Raw genomic sequence first — 26,209 nt, 5'->3', positions numbered from 1 at the left:
GCACCGACCGCAATCCCACCCACCCCCTATTCCCATAACCCCACACATTTACCCTGTTAATCCCCCATGCACAAGGGTCAATTTAGCATGGCCAATCCACCTAACCTGCACATCTTTGGACTGTGGGAGGAAACCGGAGCACCCGGAGGAAACCCACGCAGACACAGGGAGAACATGCAAACTCCACACAGTCACCCGAGGCTGGAATTGAACCTGGCTCCCTGGTGCTGTGAGGCAGCAGTGCTAACCACTGTGCCACTATGCCGCCCAACAGGGTGGATAGTCAGAGACCTTTTCCTCAGGTGGAAGTGTCAGTTACAAGGGGGCACAGGTTCAAAGTGAGGGGGGGACAGTTTAAGGGAGATGTGCGGGGGAAGTTTTTCATGCAGAGAGTGGTGGGAGCCTGTGGTGGAAGAAGACACATAAGTCACATTTAAGAGGCACCTGGTACATGGATAGGGAGGGAATAAAGGGAGACAGACCGAGAAAGTATTTTTTTAGATTAGTTTGGCATTATCGGCACAGGCTTGGAGGGCCGAAGGACCTGCTCCTGTGCTGTACTTTTCTTTGTTCTTTGAATTTGCAACAGAATCCAGATGTGTTTCTGCCCTGTGACAGATGCAGTGCAAATTCCAGTCAAGGGAATTAGAACGATTTTTTTTGCCTCCTGTCTTTGCAATCAAAGAAAGGCTCTTCCTGAAATGTGTCCATGTGAGTTCCTGGAATCTGTATCTGTGGGACTCGCCCTAGGCTCATCAATATTGAACATGACTGAGAGCAGGTATTAGTTACATCGAGATCTCAGTAAAGGCCCAACACCGACCAGGGGACTATCTTTTCCACCCATTCTCAAGATGAGTATCTCGGCTGCGTACTTGCTGCTACAAGCTCTGTATGATTAGACTGTGGAGCAAAGAATTTGGGCTATGGAGCGCTCACACCAGCCGAGCAAGGGATTTGGGGTCTATCTGATAAACAATGTGGCATTGCCACAGTTCGTGTCTGAAATGCACCACTGATTCTGACAGGGGGGTCAATTTTCCAGTCGTGCCCACCACGGGAATCGTAGCAGGCAGGACAGTGAATTAGGCAGCCCATTCAAAGTTGACCTTTGGCGAGAATTTACGATCTCAGGGTGGGCGTGACCAGAACATTCTGTCCAGTAGCACGCGCCCAAAGAAGCTTTGTATCAACAACAGAAGCATTTGTGTTTTTGAAATTGGCAGCATACTCAAAGATTGAATTTAATCAGGGAGGCAGAGAACCCCGGCTGTACTTGAGGCCCATCTGACAACTAATTCGTGGCTGCCGGCATTCTGTCTCATTACTGGATGAGACCCCAGTTCTAAAAGCAGCTGGCCAATCAGAGGAGCGGCCACCCGTCTGTCTCAGCTGCGCCACTACTAGCATGGCCACTGTTGGGACTGCACCCAGCTGAGAGGACACAGCAACGAAGGCCACCCTGATAACTACGTGAGTTGGGAGGGGTGGGGGTGGGGTGGGGGGGGGGGGGTGGTGGGGGGCGGGGAGAGGGAGATGCTGGGGGGAGGCAAGACAGCAGAATATATTTAGGCTGTAGGGTGGCCATTACCATCGGAGAGGTGCCCATCCACGGACCACAATTCCCCGATTGGGAGGCACTGCCCTCATTCCATTCTCAAGCCCCCCCAGGGAGGCCACAAAGGTCACCGGATGGACTCTCCATAGCGGGACTACCTGCTGCTGGGAAGAGGCCTTTAATTAACCAAGTTAAGTGACAAAATTGACCTTTGAGCACAAGGACATTCCCACCACTGGCAGAATGCCAAGGTAGTGTGAAGGCAATGGGGGCACTACCTCTTCTTGCCCTTTTATGGGTCCTCCCCTCACCTCTGAGCACATCCCCAGTGGGTTGGCAAAACCCAGTCCTGAGTGTCCGAAGCTCTCGTGACACTCAATTATATAAAACCCTTTCACATATAAATGTGGTGTTTTGCTGTTGTTAGCCTGTACCCGATGAAGGGGCAGCGCTCCGAAAGCTCGTGGCTTTTGCTACCAAATAAACCTGTTGGACTTTAACCTGGTGTTGTGAGACTTCTTACTGTGTTAGCCTGAACCACCAGGTCTCTAGGGAACGTTTTGGAACCCTAACCCTAACCCTAGCTGTTCTTTTCCAGACCCTCCCATTTCCCATCTGCCCACTGGCTGAGGCAGTTCTGCAGCATAAAATGCAGTGCTCAACACAAATCTACTCCAGTGCCACTGCTCCAGTCCTGCTGGCCAAAAGATGGATAAATGCGCTGCAGCCTCACGTTCCGCTAGCAATGGGCTCATTAAAAATGAAAAAGCTATTGAAACTTTCATCGCTTCCATTCCGTCTAATCAGCAGTGAGCCCCTTGAGGCAATGACTTAGAAACAGACCAGACACGGTTTACCTGCTGAATGCCGTACGTCCAGCCTTGCCTGATGCGGTCTCTGGCCCAGACATTGTGGGCGTTCTCTGCCAGTTTATCCACCATGGCCTCCTGGGTTGAGGTTAATTTGATGTGGCTCAGGTCCATTGGAGCTGGCTTGTAGCCACTCGGTAGCTGGTAACTGACAGAAACATGTCTTGTTAGTCATTTTCAGCTGTGCTATGGTGTTATATCCTGTGAAATTCAGAGTGTCTGCAGCATTAAATCAATTGCAACATTGCGATGTATGCATGGAATCCTGACAGAAGCTGGACTACCCCGCCAATCATACCTGTTTGCAATGTTAAGCTTATAACGTGTAACATTCCTCTGATGGGGAAGCGATGGCTTAGTGGCATTGCCACTGGACTTGTAATCCAAAGGCCCAGGACAAGCTCTGAGGACTCAGGTTCGAATCCCGCCACAGCAGATGGCGAAATTTGAATGCTATTGAAAACAAATCTGGAACGGAAAAGTCTAATGGTGACCATGAAACCATTGGCGATTGTCATAAACACCCATCTTGTTCATTTACGTCCTTTAGGGAAGGAAATCTGCCACCCTTACCTCACCTGGTCCTACATGTGACTCCAGAGCAACAGCAATGGTTGACTCTCAAATGCCGTCCAAAATGGAGGGCAGTTCGGGATGGTCAATAAATGCTGGCCCAGCCAGCGACGCTCACATCCCATAAAAAAAATGAAGGGTCATCCAGATTCAAAATGTTAGCTCCATTCTCTCCCCGCAGATGAAATCATAGAATAGAATCATAAAATCCCTACAGTGCAGAAGGAGGCCATTCGGCCCTTTGAGCACAACCTACCTAGGCCCTATCCCTGTGAGCCCACGTAGTTACCCTGCTAATCCCCCTGACACTAAGGTGTGGAGATGCCAGCGTTGGACTGGGGTGGACACGGTACGAAGTCTCACAACACCAGGTTAAAGTCAAACAGGTTTATTTGGAATCCTGAGTCCATCATCAGTTGCTCCTTCATCAGATGAGTCCTGATGAAGGAGCAGTGCTCGTGATTCCAAATAAGCCTGTTGGTCTTTAACTTGGTGTTGTGAGACTTCTTACTCTGACACTAAGGGACAGTTTAGCACGGCCAATCAACCTAACCCACACATGTTTGGATTGTGGAAGGAAACTGAAGCAGCCGGAGGAAACCCACGCAAGCACAGGGAAAATGTGCAGACAGTGCACAGAACTCCGCAGATAGTGACCCAAGGCCACAATTGAACCCAGGTCCCTGGTGCTGTGAGGCAGCAATGCTAACCACTGTGCCATCAGATCAGCTGAGATTTTCCAGCAGATTCTGTTTTTGATGTATAACATTCCATTTGCTCATAGCAACAAAGCAGTCAGTATGAGCAAGAGAAGGATGCTGTCCGTGACACCCCCATCCTCACCCCCAGATATGACTCATGCTGTCTGAGACTCCCTAATTAACAAAGAAACCAATTACAGCAGTTGGGCTGAGCTCAGGAACTCAACAGCTTTGGGGTTGAATTTACAGCCCTATTGGCATGAAGCTTTTCAACAAATTATGCAATGCATGTTACATTTATAAAATGCTTTAAACTGTCGCAGCCTCTGAATTTTAATTCAATTTTTGGGAATAAAAATTATAAAATCTGTGTCACACTTTACTATTAACACAGTTCTCTCTCTCCGAAGCTCAACTATCTGCTGTCCATTTTCAATGTCTGCTGTTTTTACTTCAGATTCAGAACACTTATTGTTACAAATGCATAAAATTGAGAGGTGGGAACCAGCTGGTCCCTCAACATTGTCCCATGTTCATGATGACGGAAGGATCATTCATCTATTATTCACCACGTAGGCAGCCTCTGTATGGGGGTATAAAATATCTGTGTTTATGTTGCTTATTATTCATATGGGTATGAGCAAACTGTTACTCAAAGAACGGGGGATGGCTGCATATTGATTACTAGACTAGCAATCCAGAGATCCATCTTAATGTTCTGGAAACATGAGGTCAATTAATTCAATTAATAACGCCACCATAGCAGGTGAAGGTTGGATGTTCATAGAATCCCCACTGCACAGAATGAGGCCATGAGGCCCATCGGGTCTGTACCGACCACAATCCCACCCAGGCTCTATCCCCGTAATCCCACATATTTACCCTGCTAATCCCCTGACACTCGGGTCAATTTAACGTTGCCAGTCAACCTAACCTGCACATCTTTGGACTAATTTTCCTAATTGGGGTTTGAGGGCAACACGGTGGCACAGTGGTAAGCACTGTTGCCTCATAGCGCCAGGGACCTGGGTTCGATTCCCGGCTTGGGTCACTGTCTGTGCCGAGTCTGCACATTCTCCCCGTGCCTGCGTGGGTTTCCTCCGGTTTCCTCCCACATTCCAAAGATGTGCGGGTTAGATGGATTGGCCATGCTAAATTGCCCCTTAATGTCAGCAGGACTAACTAGGTTAAATGTATGGGGTCATAGGGATAGGGCCTGGGTGGGGCTGTGGTCGGTGCAGACTCGATGGGTCAAATAGCCTCCTTCTGCACTGTAGAATTCTATGGGATTCTGTATCCTAGTATTCCACAACATGCTGGAGTACCATCACACAATGGGCAAGAAATTAGACCATTTCTCGAGTACAGAATGGAGGGATAAAGAACCAATTTTGCGGGGCTATTTCATACACCCTAAGGGTACCAGAATATGTCCAGCAATGTTTTTTTCTTAGAAGATATTCAAGCAATTCTGACAGCTATTCCAAGCAGCTCCAAGGTCCTACAGCAGAAAAGACCCTTCAGCCCATTGAAACATAGAAAATAGGAGCAGGAGTAGGCCATTTGGCCCTTTGAGCCTTCACCACCATTCAATATGATCATGGTTGATCATGCACTTTCAGTATCCCACTCCCACTTTCTCTCCATACCCCTTGATCCCTTTAGCCACAAGGGCCACAGCCAGCTCCCTCTTGAACCTATCTAACAAACTGGCCCCAACAACTCTCTGCGGTGGAGAATTCCACAGGTTCACAACTTTCTGAGTGAAGAAGTTCTTCCTCATCTCAGTCCTCAATGGCTTACCCCTTATTCTTAGACTGTGACCCCTGGTTCTGGACTTCCCCAACATCAGGAACATTCTTCCCACATCTAGCCTGTCCAGTCCCATCAGGATTTTACATGCTTCTATGAGATCCCCTCTCATTCTTCTAAATCCCAGTGAGTGTAAGTCCAATCAATCCACTCTCTCTTCATATGTCAGTCCTGCCATTCCGGGAATCAGTCTGGTGAACCTTCACTGGACTCACTCAATAGCAAGAATGTCCTTCCTAAGACTAGGAGACCAAAACTACAAACAATACTCAAGGTGTGGCCTCACCAAGGCCCTGTATAACTGCAGCTAGACATCTTAAGTCCTATACTCAAATCCTCTTGCGATAAAGACCAGCATGCCATTAGTTTTTTCTATGCATGCCAACCTTCAGCAACTGTTCCACCATGACACCCAGGTCACGTTGCATTTCTCCTTTTCCTTAACTGCCACCATTCAGATAATAATCTCCTTTGAGCTTTTGTCCCCAAAGTGGATAGCCTTACACTTATCCAAATTATATTGCATTTGCCAAGTATTTGCCCACTCAGTCAGCCTGTCCTAGTCACCCTGCAGCCTCTTAGCATCCTCCTCACAGCACACACTGCCACCCAGTTTAGTGTCATCTGCAAATTTGGAGATATTGCATTCAAATCCTTCATCCAAATTATTAATGTATATAGTGAACAGCTGCGGTACGCCACTAGTGCCGCCCCTCTGAAAAGGACCCGTTTATTCCCATTCTCTGCTTCCTGTCTGCCAACCAGTTCTCTATCCACATCAATTCATTACCCCCCAATACAATGAGCTTTAATTTTGCTTGTGTGGGACCTTGTCAAAAACCTTTTGAAAGTCCAGATACACAACATCCACTGGTTCACCCTTGTCCACTCTACTGGTCACATCCTCAAAAAATTCCAGAAGATTTATCAAGCACAATTTTTCTTTAGTGAATCCATGCTGACTTCGACCAATCCTGTCACCATTTTCTAAACGCTCAGTTATCACATCCTTGATAATTGACTCCAGCATTTTCCCCACCATGGACGTCAGGCTAACTGGTCTGTAATTCCCCATTTTCTCTCTCCCTCCTTTTTAAAAAGACGGGTTACATTAGCCATCCTCCAATCCATTGGAACTCTTCCAGAGTCTATAGAATGCTGGAAAATGATCACCAAGGTGTCCACTATTTCTAGGGCCACTTCCTCAAGTACTCTGGGATGCAAATCATCAGGCCTTGGGGACTTATTGGGTTTTAATCCCAGCAATTTCCCCAATACAATTTCCTGACTAATAAGGATTTCCTTCAGTTGCTCCTTCATGCTAGACCCTCGTCCCCTAGTATTTCTGGAAGGTTATTTGTGTCCTCCTTAGTGAAGACAGATCCAAAGTATTTGTTCAGCTGGTCTGCCATCTCTGTGTTGCCCATTATAAATTTACCTGATTCTAACTGTAAGGCACTTACATTGTCTTCACCAGTCTTTTTCTCTTCACATATCTATAGAAGCTTTTGCATTCAGTCTTTGTGTTTTCTGCAAGCTTACTCTCATATTCTATTTTTCCCTTCCTAATTAAACCCTTTGGCCTCCTCTGCTGGATTTTAAATTTCTCCCAGTCCTCAGGTTTGCTGCTTTTTCTGGCCAATTTATATTCCTCCTCTTTGACTTTAACACTATCTCTGATTTCCCTTGTTAGCCATGGTTGAGACACCCTTCCCGTTTTACTCTTACGCCAGATAGGATGCACTCTCTCCCTTCCTTCTCTATGAACGATATGTTTTGTCTGCATAGCGCACAAGAAACAATACTTTTCACTGTATACTAATACATGTGACAATAATAAATCAAATCAAATATAAAGTTAAAGTTAATTTATTAGTCACAAGTAGGCTTACATTCACAATGCAATTAAGTTACTGTGAAAATCCTCTCGTCACCACACTCCGGGGCCTGTTCGGGTACACTCAGGGACAATTTAGCATGGCCAATGCACCTAACCAGAGGAAACTGGAGCACCCGGAGGAGACACGGGGAGAAGGTGCAGATTTCACATAGACAATGACCCATGCCAGGAATCGAACCCGGGTCCCTGGTGCTGTGAGGCAGCAGTGCAAACCATTGTGCCACCATGTAGTTGTAGAAGTTCATCCATTGAGCCTGCACTGACAATATTTACCACTAAAGGTACATTCTCACTTGTCCCGTATCCAGGAATATTATGATATTTCAAGTGCTCATCCAAATATGTTTTAAAGGTTGTCAGGTTTCCGGCCTCCACTACCTTCCCAGGGGGTGCATTCCAGATTCCCACCACCCTCTGAGTGAAAACATTGTTTCTCAAATCCCCACTAAATCTCCTCCCCCTTGCCCTAAAACTACAGCCCCTCGTGATTGACTCCTCAACCAAGGGGAACGGCTGATGCATACTCACCTTGTCCATACTCCTGATAATCGTACACACCTCAATCATGTCCCCCCTTAGCCTTCTCTGTTCTAAAGAAAACAACCCAAGCCTATCTAGTCTCCCCTTATTACTCAAATGCTAAATCCCAGGCAACATCCTGGTGAACCTCCTCTGTACCCTCTCGAGTATAATCACACCCTTCCTATAGTGAGGTGACTAGAACTGCACACAGTACTCTAGCTGTGGCCTAACCAACGCTCTGTACATCTCCAACTTTATCTCCTTGCTCTGATACTCTATACCACGACTGATGAAAGCAAGTGTTCCATATGTCTTCTTAACTATCCTATTCACATGCTCTGCCTCTTAGTGTCCCACATTGTGGGTCCCATATGTAGATCAGTAAGGAGCCTAAGTTTACAGATCTCCCTTTGCTTTTGGCCATCGTTGGACAGATTCTGCCTTGAGAAAGCTCTGTTCAGCTTCCTGTCTTCAGGGCAGGCTGCCCTGCCTTCCTTGAAGGAAGCGTTGGAAGTGACCAGGTTAGCTGTTCCTTTTTAATTGGCATTTACATGCAGTCAGGAAGAGTAGCAGCACTCTATCGCTGGGAGCCACTTCCACTGCCAACTTGCATTCATCGTCTTCCAATTCTCCTCCCTCACAATTCTCTTCCTTCCCATCCCAGGAGCTATTTAAAGACCACCGTCGGGACAAAATCCAAAATAGCGCAGCCAAATGCTGAAGACTCAACTGCGAACACTCAACTGCCAACTGTGGCTGGCAGGAATTCTGCTAATGGGATTGGCCGCCCAATTTAAAGCGACCATCTCCCTGTCCAAAAATCGGTTTAAACTAATTCCCTTCCCAATGTAAAAATTGAGCTTTTCTCATTCGAGAGCAGGAGATTATGGATTTGATAGGGGTGATAAAGAGAGAAAAGAGTGAGGCAAAGCAGATGGAAACGAACTGTGTTTTCATTGAATGACTGGAATGTACCTCAAAGGGACACAGATTTATAAAATTAAATATAAGAGATTGGATACTTGCGTTAGTGATCATAGAATTTCTACAGTGCAGAAGGAGCCCATTCGATCCATCAAGTCTGCACCGATTCTCTGACAGAGTATGTTACCTTGGCCCTATCTCCGCCTATTTATCCCACTAATCCCTCCAACCTCTATCTTGGGATACTAAGGGGCAATTTAGCATGACCAACCCACCTAACCTACACATCTTTGGAGTATGGGAGGAAACTGGAGCACCTGAAGGAAATCCACGCAGACACGGGGAGAATGTGCAAACTCCACACAGTCACCCAAGGCCGGAATCGAACCCAGGTCCCTGGTGCTGTGAGGCGGCAGTGCTAACCACTGCGCCACCGCCGCTCCTCTAATCTCCTCTAATTCTTCTAAATTCCAGTGAATACAGGCCTAGTTAATCCAATGGCTCCTCAGGTGACAATCCCGCCATCCCAGGAATCAGTCTGGTGAACCTTCACCGCACTCGCTCTATGGCAAGTATATCTTCTCTTAGATAAGGCGACCAAAACTGCACACAATACTCCAGGTGTGGTCTCTCCAGAGCCCTATGCAGCTGTGTAAGACATCCAGTTCCTCAGAAATAACATTTTTGGCTCTGATGAGCAAAAACCCAAAAAATGAACACCCAACAAAAATGCAGAAGACAACAAAAAGGGAAGATAGTAGATTGGCTGAAGAAGTGTTCCATAAATGTGTGCAATGCTGGAGCAACCAGCTTGTGTGCACTTAAAATATTCAACATTTTGTCACTTATATTGGCACCGCTCTCTTTATTGCTGCTGTATAATATGCATGTCCATTTGTTATTTCAAGATGAACACTGACAGTCCTACACACGATAAAAACCTGCGCCTGCAGAAGTAAAAAGCAGAGCTGTGAACAATTGTCATGCATACATCAAATTACTGTCAAATTGTCAGCCAAGCCAAGGGCATGGGTGTAGATCATCGAAGATCATAGAATCCCTACTGTGCAGAAGGAGGCCGTTTGGCTCAACGTGTCTGCACTGACCACAATCCAACCCAGGCCCCATCCCCGTAACCCCACATATTTAACCTACAAGTCCCCTGACACTAAGGGACAATTTAGCCAATCAACTTAACCCGCACATGTGCCAAAAATGTTGACCATTCCTTTGGCATCAATTCAATTGATTTTTTTCACCCCAATGTTTTCTCAGCAATGACATTGTGCTACCACTATTAGACAACAATTAAATTACAGTTAGCTTGCTGTTACTGTTTGGCATTATGTGGTAAATTATCCTTTTCATTGGAATGGCTGCTAAATTGGCGACAACATCAGCAGCGCAGTTCCAGCGGTCACTGTGTACTTCACCTCCACCACCCGAAACCAGAATAAAAAAAGGATTGGTAATGATTGTATCTGAAGGGATGCTGGATAAACATAGGAGGTATAAAGAACTAGAATGTTACACTGATAGGTTTGGATGCTGATGGTGGAAGGAGGCTTGTGTACAGCACAAACACTAGCAGCTACCAGTTGGAACAAAGGCTTGGAGACACCAGGGCAGGTTTTTCACAATCAGGCTTAGAGAGCAAGCTGGGAAATTTCACAATTCTGCAGGTTTTCCACAATAGAAAAGGTCCCACCACACACAAATCTCACTCCAGGGAGGCAGGTGCCAGGTTGAGTCTCGCCTGCTGACCACAGGAACAGATTGGAGGTAGCAACAGGAAAGTGTTGAGTCAGATCAGTTGGAAGAACATAGAACATAGAAAAACTACAGCACAAACAGGCCCTTCGGCCCACAAGTTGCACCAGTCATGACCAGAACCTAGGCCTATATATAGGCTTTCCTATAACCCTCAATCCTATTAAGTCCCATGTACTCATCCAGAAGTCTCTTAAAAGACCCTATCGAGTTTGCCTCCACCACCATTGACGGCAGCCGATTCCACTCACCCACCACCCTCTGAGTGAAAAACTTACCACTGACATCTCCTCTATACCTACTCCCCAGTACCTTAAACCTGTGTCCTCTCGTAGCAGCCATTTCAGCCCTGGGAAAAAGCCTCTGAGAATCCACCCGATCTATACCTCTCAACATCTTGTACACCTCTATCAGATCACCTCTCATCCTTCGTCTCTCCAAGGAGAAAAGACCGAGCTCCCTCAACCTATCCTCATAAGGCATGCCACCCAATCCAGGCAACATCCTTGTAAATCTTCTTTGCACCCTTTCAATAATTTCTACATCCTTCCTGTAATGAGGCGACCAGAACTGAGCACAGTACTCCAAGTGGGGTCAGACGAGGGTCATATAAAGCTGTATCATTTCTCTCCTTCATTTCAAGACTCTCCTTCATTTTTTCGGATGTTGCCCAGTTGTGTTAAAAACTGTTAGACACTTTCGCCCTCAACCCTCTCACAACCTCCCCCCCCCCACCCCACCCATTCCCCATGCCCCCTCCATGCCCTGCACTAATCCATTTGTGAGTCTTGGAGTTCAGCCAGGTATTCATAATGAGCTCATTTGACCAACACATGTCTGGTCATCTGTCTCAGTTGAAACAATTCCCAGATAGCAAGATGTTTAACATTACACAAGGGAGAGAGTAGGGCCTCTTAAGGATCAACAAGGTCATCTATGTGCAGATCCACAAGAGGTGGGTGAGATCCTACATGAATATTTCTCATCAGTATTCACTGTTGAGAAAAGCATGGATGTGAGGGAACTTGGGGAAATAAATAGTGGTGTCTTGAGGAGTGCACAAAATGCAGAGAAGGAGGTGCTTGAAGTCTTATAGCGCATCAAGGTAGATAAATCCCCGGGACCTGATGAGGTGTATCCCAGGACTTTGTGGGAGGCTAGGGAGGAAATTGCGAGTCCCCCAGCAGAGATATTTGAATTATCGATAGTCACAGGTGAGGTGCCTGAAGATTGAAGGGCGGCAAATATTGTGCCTTTGTTTAAAAAGGGTAGCAGGGAAAAGCCTGGGAACTACAGGCCAGTGAGCCTCACATCTGTGGTGGGTAAGTTGTTGGAAGGTATTTTGAGAGACAGGATTTATAGGCATTTAGAGATACAAGGACTGTTAGGGACAGTCAGCATGGCTTTGTGAATGGAAAATCACGTCTCACAAATTTGATTGATTTTTTTGAAGGGGTAACCAAGAAGGTAGATGAGGGCAGTGCAGTTGATGGAGTCTACATGGACTTTAGCAAGGCCTCTGACAAGGTACCACATGGCAGGGTTGTTGCATAAGGTTAAATCTCACATGATCCAGGGTGAGGTAGCTAAATGGATACAAAATTGGCTTGATGACAGAAGCCAGAGGGTGGTTGTAGGGGGTTGTTTTTCAAACTGGAGGCCTGTGACCAGTGGTGTGCCTCAGGGATCAGTGCTAGGTCCACTGTTATTTGTCATTTATATTAATGATTTGGATGAGAGGCATGGTTAGTAAGTTTGCAGATGACACCAAGATTGATGACATAGTGGACAGTGAAGAAAGTTATCTCGGATCGCAACGGGATTTTGATCGATTGGGCTAGTGGGCTGACAAATGGCAGAAGGAGTTTAATTTAGATAAATGCGTGGTGACACGTTTTAGTCGATCAAACCAGGGCAGGACTTACTCAGTTAATGGTAGGGCATTGGAGAGAGCTACAGAACAGAGTTCTAGGGGTACATGCTCATAGCTCTTTGAAAGTGGAGGCACAAGTGGACCGAGTGGTGAAGAAGGCATTCAGCATGCTTGGTTTCATTGGTCAGAACATTGAATACAGGAGTTGGGACATCTTTTTGAAGTTGTACAAGACATTGGTAAGGCCACACTTGGAATACTGTGTACAGTTCTGATCACCCTATTTTAGAAAGGATATTATTAAACTAGAAAGAGTACAGTAAAGATTTACTAGGATGCTACTGGGACTTGATAGTTTGAGTTATAAGGAGAGGCTGGATAGACTGGGACTTTTTTCTCTGGAGCGTAAAAGGCTGAGAGATGATCTTATAGAGGTCTATAAAATAATGAGGGACATAGATCAGCTAGATAGTCAATATCTTTTCCCAAAGGTGGGGAAGTCTAAAACTAGAGGGCATGGGTCTAAGGTGAGAGGGGAGAGATACAAAAGTGTCTAGAAGGGCAATTTTTCCACATAGAGGGTGGTGAGTGTCTGGAAAAAGCTGCCAGAGGTAGTAGTAGAGGCGGGTACAATTTTGTCTTTTAAAAAGCATTTGGAGAGTTACATGGGTAAGATTGGTATAGAGAGATATGGGCCAAATGCGCACAATTGGGACTAGCTTCGGGGTTTAAAAAGGGGCGGCATGGACAAGTTGGGCCGAAGGTCGTGTTTCCATGCTGTAAACCTCTATGACTCTGTCGCCTCTATTTAAACGGAAATCGAAGAACAATTGCAGAACAGCAATGTTTATTGGTGGGAATGTGAAGTCAAGAAACAAGAGAGGTAAAGCCACAGATAAGAAAATAGTTTTCTGGGGAACTCGGGCGTTTCTGTGAAGGTTATGTGAGACCTTCATCGCATGCAAAATAATTACAATGACTCTGAAAATACATATTGCTGACCACAGAGGAATACCAAGGGATCAATTAACCTTCATAGGTTCTGTGGGCACCCAAGTCAGTATGGGCACCCATAACACATCGGACAGGAAATGCCAGATGGCAAAGGTAGAATGAAGCTCCAAATCAAGCATGCAAATGAAGGATTTCCAGAATCTCCCAGGTAAAGGCCTGAGCCTCTGACAATGGCTATTTTCCTCTCATTATATTTGTAATAAGTCCTCAGAGGCGGAAGTCCCTTCACCAAAATTCCTGTATTTACAAGATCCAACAACACTATACAGAGTGTTCTCAGTTAGCAAACTACACCGGAGTGCCAGAGGAACTGACGCTCCTTTTAAGTATAGAGCATGGGGCTCCCTGATTGGGCCTTCAATTTGGACCTAAGTCAGGGAGTTCATACTCAAGCAGGCCAACCTCAATTGCCTGATTAAAATCGTTACAATATTCTAGGTGTCTGATGGTCAGTGGGTGACCATCTCCATTCAGATTTAATGCCACATTAATAGGGTGCTGTGGAATAGTGGTTATGGCACTGGCCTGCTTGCCAAGACGATAGGACTTTAAATTTCACCCTCCAGAGTTAAGCATTTGAATCCAATGAGTCTGATCATTTGTGGCCCATTATGGGTGGCACATTGGCACAGTGGTTAGCACAGTTACCTCACAGCGCCAGGGACCCGGCTCCAAGTCTGGCCTGTGTGGAGTTTGCACATTCTCCCCGTGTCCGCGAGGGTTTCCTCCGGGTGTTCCAGTTTCCTCCCACAGTCCAAAGATGTGCAGGTTGGGTGGATTGGCCGTGTTAAATTGCCCCTTTGGTGTCCGAAGATGTGTAGGTTAGATGGATTAGCCATGGTAAATGTGTGGGGTTATGGGGATAGGGCGGGGGAGAGAGGGCCTGGGTAAGATACTCTGTCAGGGAGTCAATGTAGACTCGATGGGCTGAATGGCCTCCTTTTGCGCTGTAGGGATTCTATCAACAGCTGAACTGCTGGAATGTCACTGCCCCAAGAAGACTGAGCGCGTTGCGAGGATAATGAGTCGTAGGTAATCATAGAAATCATAGAAACCCTACAGTGCAGAAAGAGGCCATTCGACCCATCAAGTCCGCACCGACCACAATCCCACCCAGGCCCTACCCCCATATCCCTACATATTTACCCACTAATCCCTCTAACCTACACATCCCGGGACACTAAGGGCAATTTTAGCATGGCCAATCAACCTAACCCGCGCATCTTTGGACTGTGGGAGGAAACCGGAGCACCCGGAGGAAACCCACGCAGACACGAGGAGAATGTGCAAACTCCACACAGACAGTGACCGAAGCTGGGAATCGAACCCAGGTCCCTGGAGCTGTGAAGCAGCAGTGCTAACCACTGTGCTATATAGTAATATATATGATCATTTCAGAATCGCCAAAGACCAGGTCACTTTTCTTCTCCGAGGCACACAATGTGGACTAAATGCAGACATCTTCTGCAATATCTAATTCAGGCTCACATGCAGTTTGGGTTTGAGAATTTTAAAGATATTGGCTTTGCAGATTTAAACACAAATGTAGGCAGATTGAATCAGCATGCCTCCACTGAGCTGATCCAGGCCAACTGTTCTGTTATTTCTGTCCTCACGCCCACTGTGGCTTACCACATCCCACCAGAAGACGTTCAGGAAATTATAGAACGAGTAAGTTTATCCACTGCCCGTGGGGAAGCTCCACAGTCGCCCACCACCACAAACTGCCAGGCCAGAGGCGGGATGCCATCGGCTCACGGACCTCAGCTGTACGCGAGGTCTGTCGTGCCGTAATCAAATAATATTAATGAGCTTGTAACTGAGTCAGGAACCGCGTGACTTCTCTCAGAAGAAAACAAAATCATTGTTTTCTGTTGATTTAATCCTGCCAGATTGTGCTGTAGACGTCAGATGGGGGTGCAGGTGGATGCTTAGTAAATTTCATGGAAATAAAGAGACGTTGTAACATGAATATGTTCACGGAATGCAGTGAAATAAGTTGACTATTGACTGACAACATTATAAAAAGTACTTTGGATGATTCTACACGCAACCACCCTCTTCAAATACCCGTGAGGATTATTATTCCACTGTTTTGAACATTGATTGCCGTTTGTAACTTTTCTGCCCAAGTTGCCTATTGTCCTCAGTTCCCATTGCCAATCTGGCAAACTGAGTGAATGATTTGCTGTGTGCTGCTTTGAGTCAGAGTGCTGCTCCTGCTCTACGACTCGCTTCTGATCTGGGCCGCCTGCTCTGATCTCTCTGCCCCACTGCCAGATCTCAGCAGATGATTTTCAGGAGATTATGAATGGGTAGGATTATTCACTCTGCGACACAGATGCGCACCATCACAAGCCGCCAGAGAGTGAGTGTCAGTTCAAGATCTTCAACTCCAAGCCAGAACGCGGGTCTGTCTCCCACCCCCCACCCCCCAAGTCAAGACTGGCATCTCCCGCTCCCCCTCCAGATCATCACCGACATCTTCTCCCATTCCCGCTCCCCCCCCAACCCCATTCCCTGCCACCCCACCTACAGTTAATGCGCGCATCTCCCTTTCTTTCCCCCCCCCACCAACGGTCAACACCGGTATTTCCTGCCACTTTCACTGAACACTCTTCCCCCCACCCACTACATATACATGTTGCCTCCCCCGCTGTGAGGTTTCCTCTAAGATCCGCCCCTGACACTGCCCCCCTGGCATCGGTTGGCTCTGCCAGGTTCAACCAGGTAGTGTCACTGTATGCCAGGGAAGTCATGATGTGGAGATGCCGGCGTTGGACTGGGGTGAACACAGTAAGAGTTTTAACAACACCAGGTTAAAGTCCAACAGGTTTATTTGGTAGCAAATACCATTAGCTTTCGGAGCGCTGCTCCTTCGTCAGATGGAGTGGAAATGTGCTCTCAAACAGGGCACAGAGACACAAAAATCAAGTTACAGAATACTGATTAGAATGCGAATCCCTACAACCAGCCAGATCTTAAAGATACAGACAATGTGGGTGGAGGGAGCATTAAGCACAGGTTAAAGAGATGTGTATTGTCTCCAGACAGGACAGCCTGCAAGTCCAGGAGGCAAGCTGTGGGGGTTACTGACAATGTGACATAAATCCAAATCCTGGACTTGCAGGCTGTCCTGTCTGGAGACAATACACATCTCTTTAACCTGTGCTTAATGCTCCCTCCACCCACATTGTCTGTATCTTTAAGGTCTGGCTGGCTGTAGGGATTCGCATTCTAATCAGTATTCTGTAACTTGATTTTTGTGTCTCTGTGCCCTGTTTGAGAGCACATTTCCACTCCATCTGACGAGGGAGCAGCGCTCCGAAAGCTAATGGTGTTTGCTACCAAATAAACCTGTTGGACTTTAACCTGGTATTGTTAAAACTCTTACTGTGCCAGGGAAGTGCCAGGGAGCAGTGCGAGGCCACTGCCCAGGCATGTCCCCCTCTTTCCCCTCTGTGCCTCCGGGGGAAATCCCCCAACAAGTTGACATCTGGATGAACTTGCTATCAAGCTCTCTGACATGACATCATGTCAACGAGGTTTGAAAATATGGCGAGGGGGGAGAAATCTGGCGGTGGCGGCTGGGGGGGTGGGGGGGGCGGCTGTTAATTGGAATGAAATGTATTCAAATCTATTAAAATGAGGTTCCCACCCTTTGTGGGCGTGAACCTCACTATGTCACCGTCAGCGAGGGACAGGGAAAATCGTCTCCCAATTCTCTCCAGATTTTCAGCCCTCTCTCTGACGGTGAAAATCACCCCCGCTGTTTCACAGATGTCAGGACAACCCTGTTACATCAGACAGAGGAGAGAGGGGGTCAGGGAAAACCAACAAGTACACCTTGAAGTTGAGTTATCAGCATTACAGAAAGTAGCCAGACAAACAGTCTGATTATGAAACATGGAACAGGAGCAGGAGTTTGCTCCATCTAATTAGGCCACCATCTTCCTACACTATCCACATATCCCTTGTTGTTATTGGCATCGAAAAATCTATCGACTTCCCAGGGATTAGTCTGGTGAACCTTTGTTACATATCCATTCTGCTCAATATATCCTTCCTTACGAGGCCAAAATGGCACACAATACTCCAGGTGTGATATGTTTACATGGTGTAGTTAACTAAGGTACTCACTTCCTGGGAAGCTTTAAGTTCTTCACCTTGTCTTCTGCCTGGTCATCAGCAATGCCGACATGGCAACCCAAAGCCATAAGGGTTCTGAAAAATAAAAACACGCTCAATGAGTAAGGCTTCAACCAACATCAGGAGTCAACATTTACTTTATATTAACAGCTTGTGGTCTGAGGACCCAGGCTACAGATGAGTAATGGGGGGGTTGTGGGGGGGATGGGGGGTGGGGTGGCAGAGACAGAGCAGCAGGGAGGGGGAGGGCAGTGATTCAGAAGCAAGGGCAGAGGAATGGCTCTCAGCAGCCCCTTCCCCTTCCTGATGTCCAGTCTCTTGTCAAACACTGAGCGCCTTTGATCGATGGACTCCCCCCCCAAACCCCTCCCTGAGGTGACAAGTGACCCTCACAGTTTCACCCATCATGCCTGCTGCATGGCCACAGGCCCATTGCCACTGGGTTAATCCCAACAGCAGCTGGACGAAGCCCTTAAGTGGTCATTACTTGGCTTAAGGGTGCGATGGTTGACCCTGGGCCTTCACTTAATTCAGGCAGAAGCAGAAAAGCAGCAGGGTTCAGGTATATCACCAGCCCGCCTAATTACATGTCCTGTCCATCTCCAAGCCCACCACAAACGAGAACAGAAGGTTCGAGCATGATCCCCCTGCAGTACCACTGGGTACTAGAATTCCCAATAGTTAACTGGAATACAAGTCCCATTTTATATTGCCTTAAAGAAAGCTGGGCCAAACACAATGGCTTTAAGTTTATTTATTTGATTTGATTTAAATTATTATTGTCACATGCATTGGTATACAGTGAAAAGTATTGTTTCTTGTGCACTATACAGACAAAACATACCATTCATAGAGAAAGAAATGAGAGAGTGCAGAATGTAGTGTTACAGCCATAGCTAGGGTGTAGGGAAAGATCAACTTAATGCAAGGTAGGTCCATTCAAAAGTCTGTTGGCAGCAGGGTCGAATCTGTTCTTGAGTCGGTTGGTACGTGTCCTCAGACTTTTGTATCTTTTTTCCCGACGGGAGAAGTTGGAAGAGAGTATGACCGGGATGCGTGGGATCCTTAATTATGCTGGCTGCTTTTCCAAGGCAGCGGGAAATATAGTATCACAAGTAGGTTTACAATAACACTGCAATGAAGTTACTGTGAAAATCCCCTAGTCGCCACACTCCGGCACCTGTTCGGGTACACTGAGGTAGAATTTAGCATGGCCAATGCAGCTAACCAGCACGTCTTTGGGATTGTGGGATGAAACCGGAGCACCCGGAGGAAACCCACGCAGACACGGGGAGAACGTGCAGACTCTGCACAGACAGTGACTCAAGTCGGGGATCAAACCTGAGCCCCTGGAGCTGTGAGGCAGCAGTGCTAACCACTGTGCCACCGTGCCACCCCAAAATATGGAAAGCTTCACAAGCTTGCGTGCCACCCTTGCGCAAGGGCCATGCTAATCCTCTCATTCCAATTTTAGCACATGTGCTGCCACCAGAGTTTTATGTTCAAAGGTTCTGGCCTGATATTTGCATTTAGATGGAAGAATCAGTTACATTCTGATAGCACGAATAACAAAGGTGTAAGAGGCACTGACATTACTGGAGCACCAAAGGATGGATTGATAAATTCTGCTAAGTAAGCCAGGAGAATCAGAGGCAGAGGTTTTTCATTAGACTTTCTGGAGATCAGTCAGACCCTTAATCCTCACCCTGGGCTCTCACTCAGTCTGTATTACTGTATGCTTGTAAGTGTCCTTTTCCGACCAGCACTGGTCTGTGAATCAGTGGCAAAAAATCTTATATTGTCAAAACATCTTCACGTAACAAATTACTTTTGGAGTGCTGCACTTTGTTGCATGGGAAAATTGAGCTGACAATGTCAAGTTTATCAACATCATCATGTAGCCATCGCAAGTTGCTTCCAAATGAAACCATTTCAGGGTTGTCACTGCAAAGAGCTTCTCCCGAATTTCGGATCAACTCGGATGCTATGGTTAGAATGTTAGGAAGCACGCTGGTCCATTACTAACCACTCCTTAGTGCCTTTAGTGGCACTGAAACTACTAACCACCCCTTAATGCCCCCCAGTGGCACTGAAACTACTGACCACTCCTTAGTGCCCCCCAGTGGCACTGAAACTACTGACCACTCCTTAGTGCCCCCCAGTGGCACTGAAACTACTAACCAATCAGTAATGCCTCCAGTGGCACTGAAACTATTAATCAATCAATAATGCCTCCAGTGGCACTGAAACTACTGACCACTCCTTAGTGCCCCCCAGTGGCACTGAAACTACTAACCACTCCTTAATGCCCCCAGTGGCACTGAAACTACTGACCACTCCTTAGTGCCCCCCAGTGGCACTGAAACTACTAACCACTCCTTAATGCCCCCCGTGGCACTGAAACTACTGACCACTCCTTAGTGCCCCCCAGTGGCACTGAAACTACTGACCACTCCTTAGTGCCCCCCAGTGGCACTGAAACTACTAACCACCCCTTAATGCCCCCCAGTGACACTGAAACTACTAACCACTCCTTAATGCCCCCCAATGGCACTGAAACTACTAATCACTCCTTAATGCCCCAAGTGGCAATGAAAATACTAATCACTCCTTAATGCCCCCAGTGGCACTGAAACTACTAACCACTCCTTAATGCCCCCCAATGGCACTGAAACTACTAATCACTCCTTAATGCCCCCCAATGGCACTGAAACTACTAATCACTCCTTAATGCCCCCCAATGGCACTGAAACTACTAATCACTCCTTAATGCCCCAAGTGGCAATGAAAATACTAATCACTCCTTAATGCCCCCAGTGGCACTGAAACTACTAACCACTCCTTAATGCCCCCCAATGGCACTGAAACTACTAATCACTCCTTAATGCCCCCCAATGGCACTGAAACTACTAACCACTCCTTAATGCCCCCCAATGGCACTGAAACTACTAATCACTCCTTAATGCCCCAAGTGGCAATGAAAATACTAATCACTCCTTAATGCCCCCCGTGGCACTGAAACTACTAACCACTCCTTAATGCCCCCCGTGGCACTGAAACTACTGACCACTCCTTAGTGCCCCCCAGTGGCACTGAAACTACTAACCACTCCTTAATGCCCCCAGTGGCACTGAAACTACTAACCACTCCTTAATGCCCCCAGTGGCACTGAAACTACTAACCACTCCTTAATGCCCCCCGTGGCACTGAAACTACTGACCACTCCTTAGTGCCCCCCAGTGGCACTGAAACTACTAACCACCCCTTAATGCCCCCCAGTGACACTGAAACTACTAACCACTCCTTAATGCCCCCCAATGGCACTGAAAATACTAACCACTCCTTAATGCCTCCAGTGGCGCTTCAAGAGTGCTATAAAGCAAGGCTTGACATTGAACCACATAGGTGACATAGGACAGGGCAGCACGGTGGCACAGTGGTTAGCACTGCTGCATCATAGCACCAGGGACCGGGCTTCGATTCTAGCTTTGGGTGACTGTCTGTGTGGAGCCTGCACATTCTCCCCGTGTCTGTGTGGGTTTCCTCCGGGTGCTCTGATTTCCTCCCACACTCCAAAGCTGTGCAGGTTAGGTGGTTTGGCCATGTTACATTGCCCGGTAAATACGTGGGGTTACGGGGATAGGGCCTGGGTGGGATTGTTGTCAGTGCAGGCTTGATGGGCCAAATGGCCTCTTTCTGCACTGTAGCGAATCTATGACATATGGCCAAAAGCTTGGTCAAAAAGGGTCGTTTTTAAGGAGCATGTTAAAGGAGGAAAGAAAGGTTGAGAACCAGAGAGGTTTCTGGAGGGAATTCCAGAGCTGAGAGCTTGGGAAGCTGAAGACACAGCCAGAAACTGAAGCACAATTTAAATCGAGGATGCTCAAAAGGCCAGAAATGGATGAGCGCATATATCTCCGGGGGTAATGGGGTAGAAGGAGATTACAGAGAAAGTGAGGGGCAAGGCGTTTTATTTAGATGGAAGAATCAGTTACATTCTCATAGCACGAATAACAAAGATGTAAGAGGCACTGACATTCCTGGTGCACCAAAGAATGGATTGATAAATTCTACCAATTCTGCCTGGAGCATTTCCCTGGAGCGTAGGAGGCTGAGGGGTGATCTTATAGAGGTCTATAAAATAATGGGCGTCATAGATCAGCTAGATAGTCAACATCGTTTCCCAAAGGTAGGGGAGTCTAAAACTAGAGAGCATAGGTTTAAGGTGAGAGGGAAGAGATACAAAAGTGTCCAGAGGGGCAATTGTTTCACACAGAGGGTGGTGAGTGTCTGGAACAAGCTGCCAGAGGTAATAGTAGAGGCGGGTACAATCTTGTCCTTTAAAAAGCATTTAGACAGTTACATGAATAAGATGGGTATAGAGGGATGCGGGCCAAACGCGGGCAATTGGGACTAGCTTGGTGGTTTAAAAAAAAGGGTGGCATGGACAAGTTGGGCCGAAGGGCCTGTTTCCATGCTGTAAACCTCTATGACTCTATGACTCTAGGGCGATGGGGAATTTGAAAACAAGGATGAGAATTTTAAAATTGCTGTTTGACTGGGTGCCAATGTCGGTCGGGGGGGCTGGGTAAACAGATTTTTGGATGGAGAGACAGTGACGAGAGGTGGAGTGGGTGGGATGTTGTGGGGGGAGGTGGAAAATTTATGAAGGGTTGAGTATGGAAAGGTCATCTAAGAGTGCGTTGGACTGATTAAGTCTGGAGAACACAAAGTGCACCTGGTGAACTGAGGCGACATAATCAAGGACCCCCAGATACCTCGCACATTCTCTCTTCCACCATCTTCCGTCAGGTAAAAGATACAAAAGTCTGAGGTCACATCCCAACTAACTCAAGAACAACTTCTTCCCTGCTGCCATCAGGCTTTTGAATGGACCTACCTTATATTAAGTTGATCTTTCTCTACACCCTAGCTATGACTGTAACATTACATTCTGCACTCTCTCCTTTCCTTCATCACTCTCCCTGGCAACTACCTGGAGCCTCAGGTAGTTGCCGGGGAGAATGATGAAGCCAGTGTTCGGGCAGCCGAGTTTGAAACGGGGAGAGCATGCAATGGCTTTGCTCCGCCCGAGCTTTAGTCCCAACGTCCAAATGTAGGTGGCAACACGAGAAGCAAGAACGCCCAGTAAACGCCCAGTTCCCACGATCAGCCTCATGCTCTTTGGGTCAATGACTCTGACAAAGAGGAAATTGGAAAGCTTCTTGTCTACAAGATTATGAGGGGCATGGAGAGAGTGGACAGTCAGAAATTCTTTCCCAGGGTGGAAGAGTCAATTACTGAGGGACATAAGTTTAAGGTGCGATGAACAAGGTTTAAAGGAGATGTCCGAGGCAAGTTTATTACAGAGGGTGGTGGGTGCCTGGAACTCGCTGCCAGGGGAGGTAGTGGAAGCAGATACAATAGTGATTTTTAAGGGGCGTCTTGACAAATACATGAATAGGGTGGGAATAGAGGGATATGGTCCCCGGAAGGGTGGGGGGTTTTAGTTCAGTCGGGCAGCATAGTCGGTGCAGGCTTGGAGGGCCGAAGGGCCTGTCCCTGTGCTGTAATTTTCTTTGTTCTCTTTATTAATCCTGTGTCCCCTTCTACTCCACTCCCAGAGAAAGTGCAGCAGAACTGCCAAGCAAATTTAATCTCACCATTTACTGCGCTTGGTGAGAATTCCAAAACTACTATTTGGTTTAAAAATGAAGAAATATATGCACAGCATTTCTAAAATCGAGTTCAAACTAATGCGATTGCTTAAATTCTGTACAAAAAGAACCCACATGTTCATTAAAGTCATAATTAAGATAAAACTTTCACAATCAATTAATTTATCATTCTTATTACAAAAGGTTTTTGGATTTAGACAGAATACTGTGTCATATCTGGTCTGTCTGTTTGCAATGGAGACTTGATATGGCAGAGCGCTGTCCGAGAACATTACATCTCAGAAACAGAAGAATTAATTAAAATTGGCGAGAATGCCCCAAGTGGGTTCAATACACTGCTGTAATCTTGCACGTACGATCTTGTGCAAACATTCCAGCTTTTCCTCGTGCATTTTAATAATCATACAAGTAAAGCATGTATTATTCTTTCCACTTAGTTACAGTGAATCATTCTTGGATAGCCTTTAGTTGTTGAGTCAGAACACTCAACGCTGGATTGGCATACCTGCAATGCTATGATAAATTTTAACATTCAGTGCAAGTGGCATACCCTAACCTTACGAGGCGCCAGTCTTATTAGGGAAAGAAATACAATGGCAGAGCATCAGGCCATTCAGGATACTGTGGGTCACTGAGAATATCTCTTACATTATTTGTAGGGGCAAGAACACTGAGCAATCTAGCTATAAAGTTTAAAGTTTACCTATTGGTGTCACAAGTAGATTAACACTACAATGAAGTTACTGTGATAATCCCCGAGTTGCCTCACTCCAGCGCCTGTTCGGGTACATTGAGGGAGAATTTAGCATGGCCAATGCACCTAACCAGCACGTCTTTCAGACTGTGGAAGGAAACCGGAGCACCTGGAGGAAACCCACGCAGACACGGGGAGAACGTGCAAACTCCACACAAACAGTGACCCAAGCCGGGAATCGAACCCGGGTCTCTGGCGCTGTGAGGCAGCAGTGCTCACCACTGTGCCACCATGCTGTTAGCAGAAAATTCAGGAAAGGCAAAATTTGATTTGATTTGATTTATTATTGTCACATGTATTGGGATACAGTGAAAAGTATTGTTTCTTGCGCGCTATACAGAAAAAACATACTATTCATAAAGTGCATAGGGGAGAAGGAAAGGCGAGGGTGCAGAATGTAGTGTTACAGTCATAGCTGGGGTGCAGAGAAAGATCAGCTTCATATATGGTAGGTCCATTCAAAAGTCTGATGGTTGCCGGGAAGAAGCTGTTCTTCAGTTGATTAGTATGTGATCTCAGACTTTTGTATCTTGGTTCTTTTTTAAATGATTTCAAAATATATTTGAATTTACATTTGAGTGCCGTTTATATCTCCAGGGTAAATTATCTAAGACTCTACTTCACTCCATAGAACATAGAACATAGAACATAGAACATTACAGCGCAGAACAGGCCCTTCGGCCCACGATGTTGCACCGACCAGTTAAAAAAAAAACTGTGACCCTCCAACCTAAACCAATTTCTTTTCGTCCATGAACCTATCTACGGATCTCTTAAACGCCCCCAAACTAGGCGCATTTACTACTGATGCTGGCAGGGCATTCCAATCCCTCACCACCCTCTGGGTAAAGAACCTACCCCTGACATCGGTTCTATAACTACCCCCCCTCAATTTAAAGCCATGCCCCCTCGTGCTGGATTTCTCCATCAGAGGAAAAAGGCTATCACTATCCACCCTATCTAAACCTCTAATCATCTTATATGTTTCAATAAGATCCCCTCTTAGCCGCCGCCTTTCCAGCGAAAACAATCCCAAATCCCTCAGCCTCTCCTCATAGGATCTCCCCTCCATACCAGGCAACATCCTGGTAAACCTCCTCTGCACCCTCTCCAAAGCCTCCACATCCTTCCTGTAATGTGGGGACCAGAACTGCACACAGTACTCCAAGTGCGGCCGCACCAGAGTTGTGTACAGTTGCAACATAACGCTACGACTCCTAAATTCAATCCCCCTACCAATAAACGCCAAGACACCATATGCCTTCTTAACAACCTTATCTACTTGATTCCCAACTTTCAGGGATCTATGCACACATACACCTAGATCCCTCTGCTCCTCCACACTATTCAAAGTCCTCCCGTTAGCTTTATACTCAACACATCTGTTATTCCTACCAAAGTGAATTACCTCACACTTCTCCGCATTAAACTCCATCCGCCACCTCTCGGCCCAACTTTGCAACCTGTCTAAGTCTTCCTGCAAACTACGACACCCTTCCTCACTGTCTACCACACCACCGACTTTGGTGTCATCAGCAAATTTGCTAATCCACCCAACTATACCCTCATCCAGATCATTAATAAATATTACAAACAGCAGTGGCCCCAAAACAGATCCCTGAGGTACACCACTTGTAACCGCACTCCATGATGAATATTTACTATCAACCACCACCCTCTGTTTCCTATCCGCTAGCCAATTCCTGATCCAATTTCCTAGATCACCCCCAATCCCATACATCTGCATTTTCTGCAGAAGCCTACCATGGTGAACCTTATCAAACGCCTTACTAAAATCCATATATACCACGTCCACTGCCTTGCCCCCATCCACCTCCTTGGTCACTTTCTCAAAAAACTCAATAAGGTTAGTAAGGCACGACCTACCTGCCACAAAACCATGCTGACTATCACCTATCAATTCATTACTCTCCAAATAACTATAAATCCTATCCCTTATAATTTTTTCCAGGGTAACTTTCAACCCCAGAAAATCAGGAGTTCCCCAATTCAGGCAAGTTAACGTCCCCACTGGAATCACAGCCACTCCTATGTATCTTCCTCTGCTGTTAGCCTTCGCAAAATGGTAGATGCACGTTTTGGGAAAGACAT

The 26,209-nt window shown here is 46.5% G+C and overlaps 1 protein-coding gene and 1 pseudogene across 1 annotated transcript in view; both read right to left on the bottom strand.

Annotated features, from left to right (window-relative positions):
- The window catches only part of ryr2a (ryanodine receptor 2a (cardiac)), a 455,564-nt gene that overhangs the window by 265,936 nt on the left and 163,419 nt on the right, over positions 1–26,209 (bottom strand). The window contains 2 exon segments of the mRNA XM_078230647.1: positions 2,416–2,575; positions 17,657–17,740. Coding sequence (XP_078086773.1) covers positions 2,416–2,575; positions 17,657–17,740 — 244 coding nt within the window.
- LOC144504941 (U6 spliceosomal RNA) lies at positions 19,063–19,154 on the bottom strand (annotated as a pseudogene).

Source organism: Mustelus asterias, chromosome 15 (genome assembly GCF_964213995.1).
Source record: "Mustelus asterias chromosome 15, sMusAst1.hap1.1, whole genome shotgun sequence".
NCBI classification, from domain to species: Eukaryota; Metazoa; Chordata; class Chondrichthyes; order Carcharhiniformes; family Triakidae; genus Mustelus; species Mustelus asterias.
Note: the sequence above shows the minus strand (reverse complement) of the source record. Positions and strands in the feature narration are given on the sequence as shown.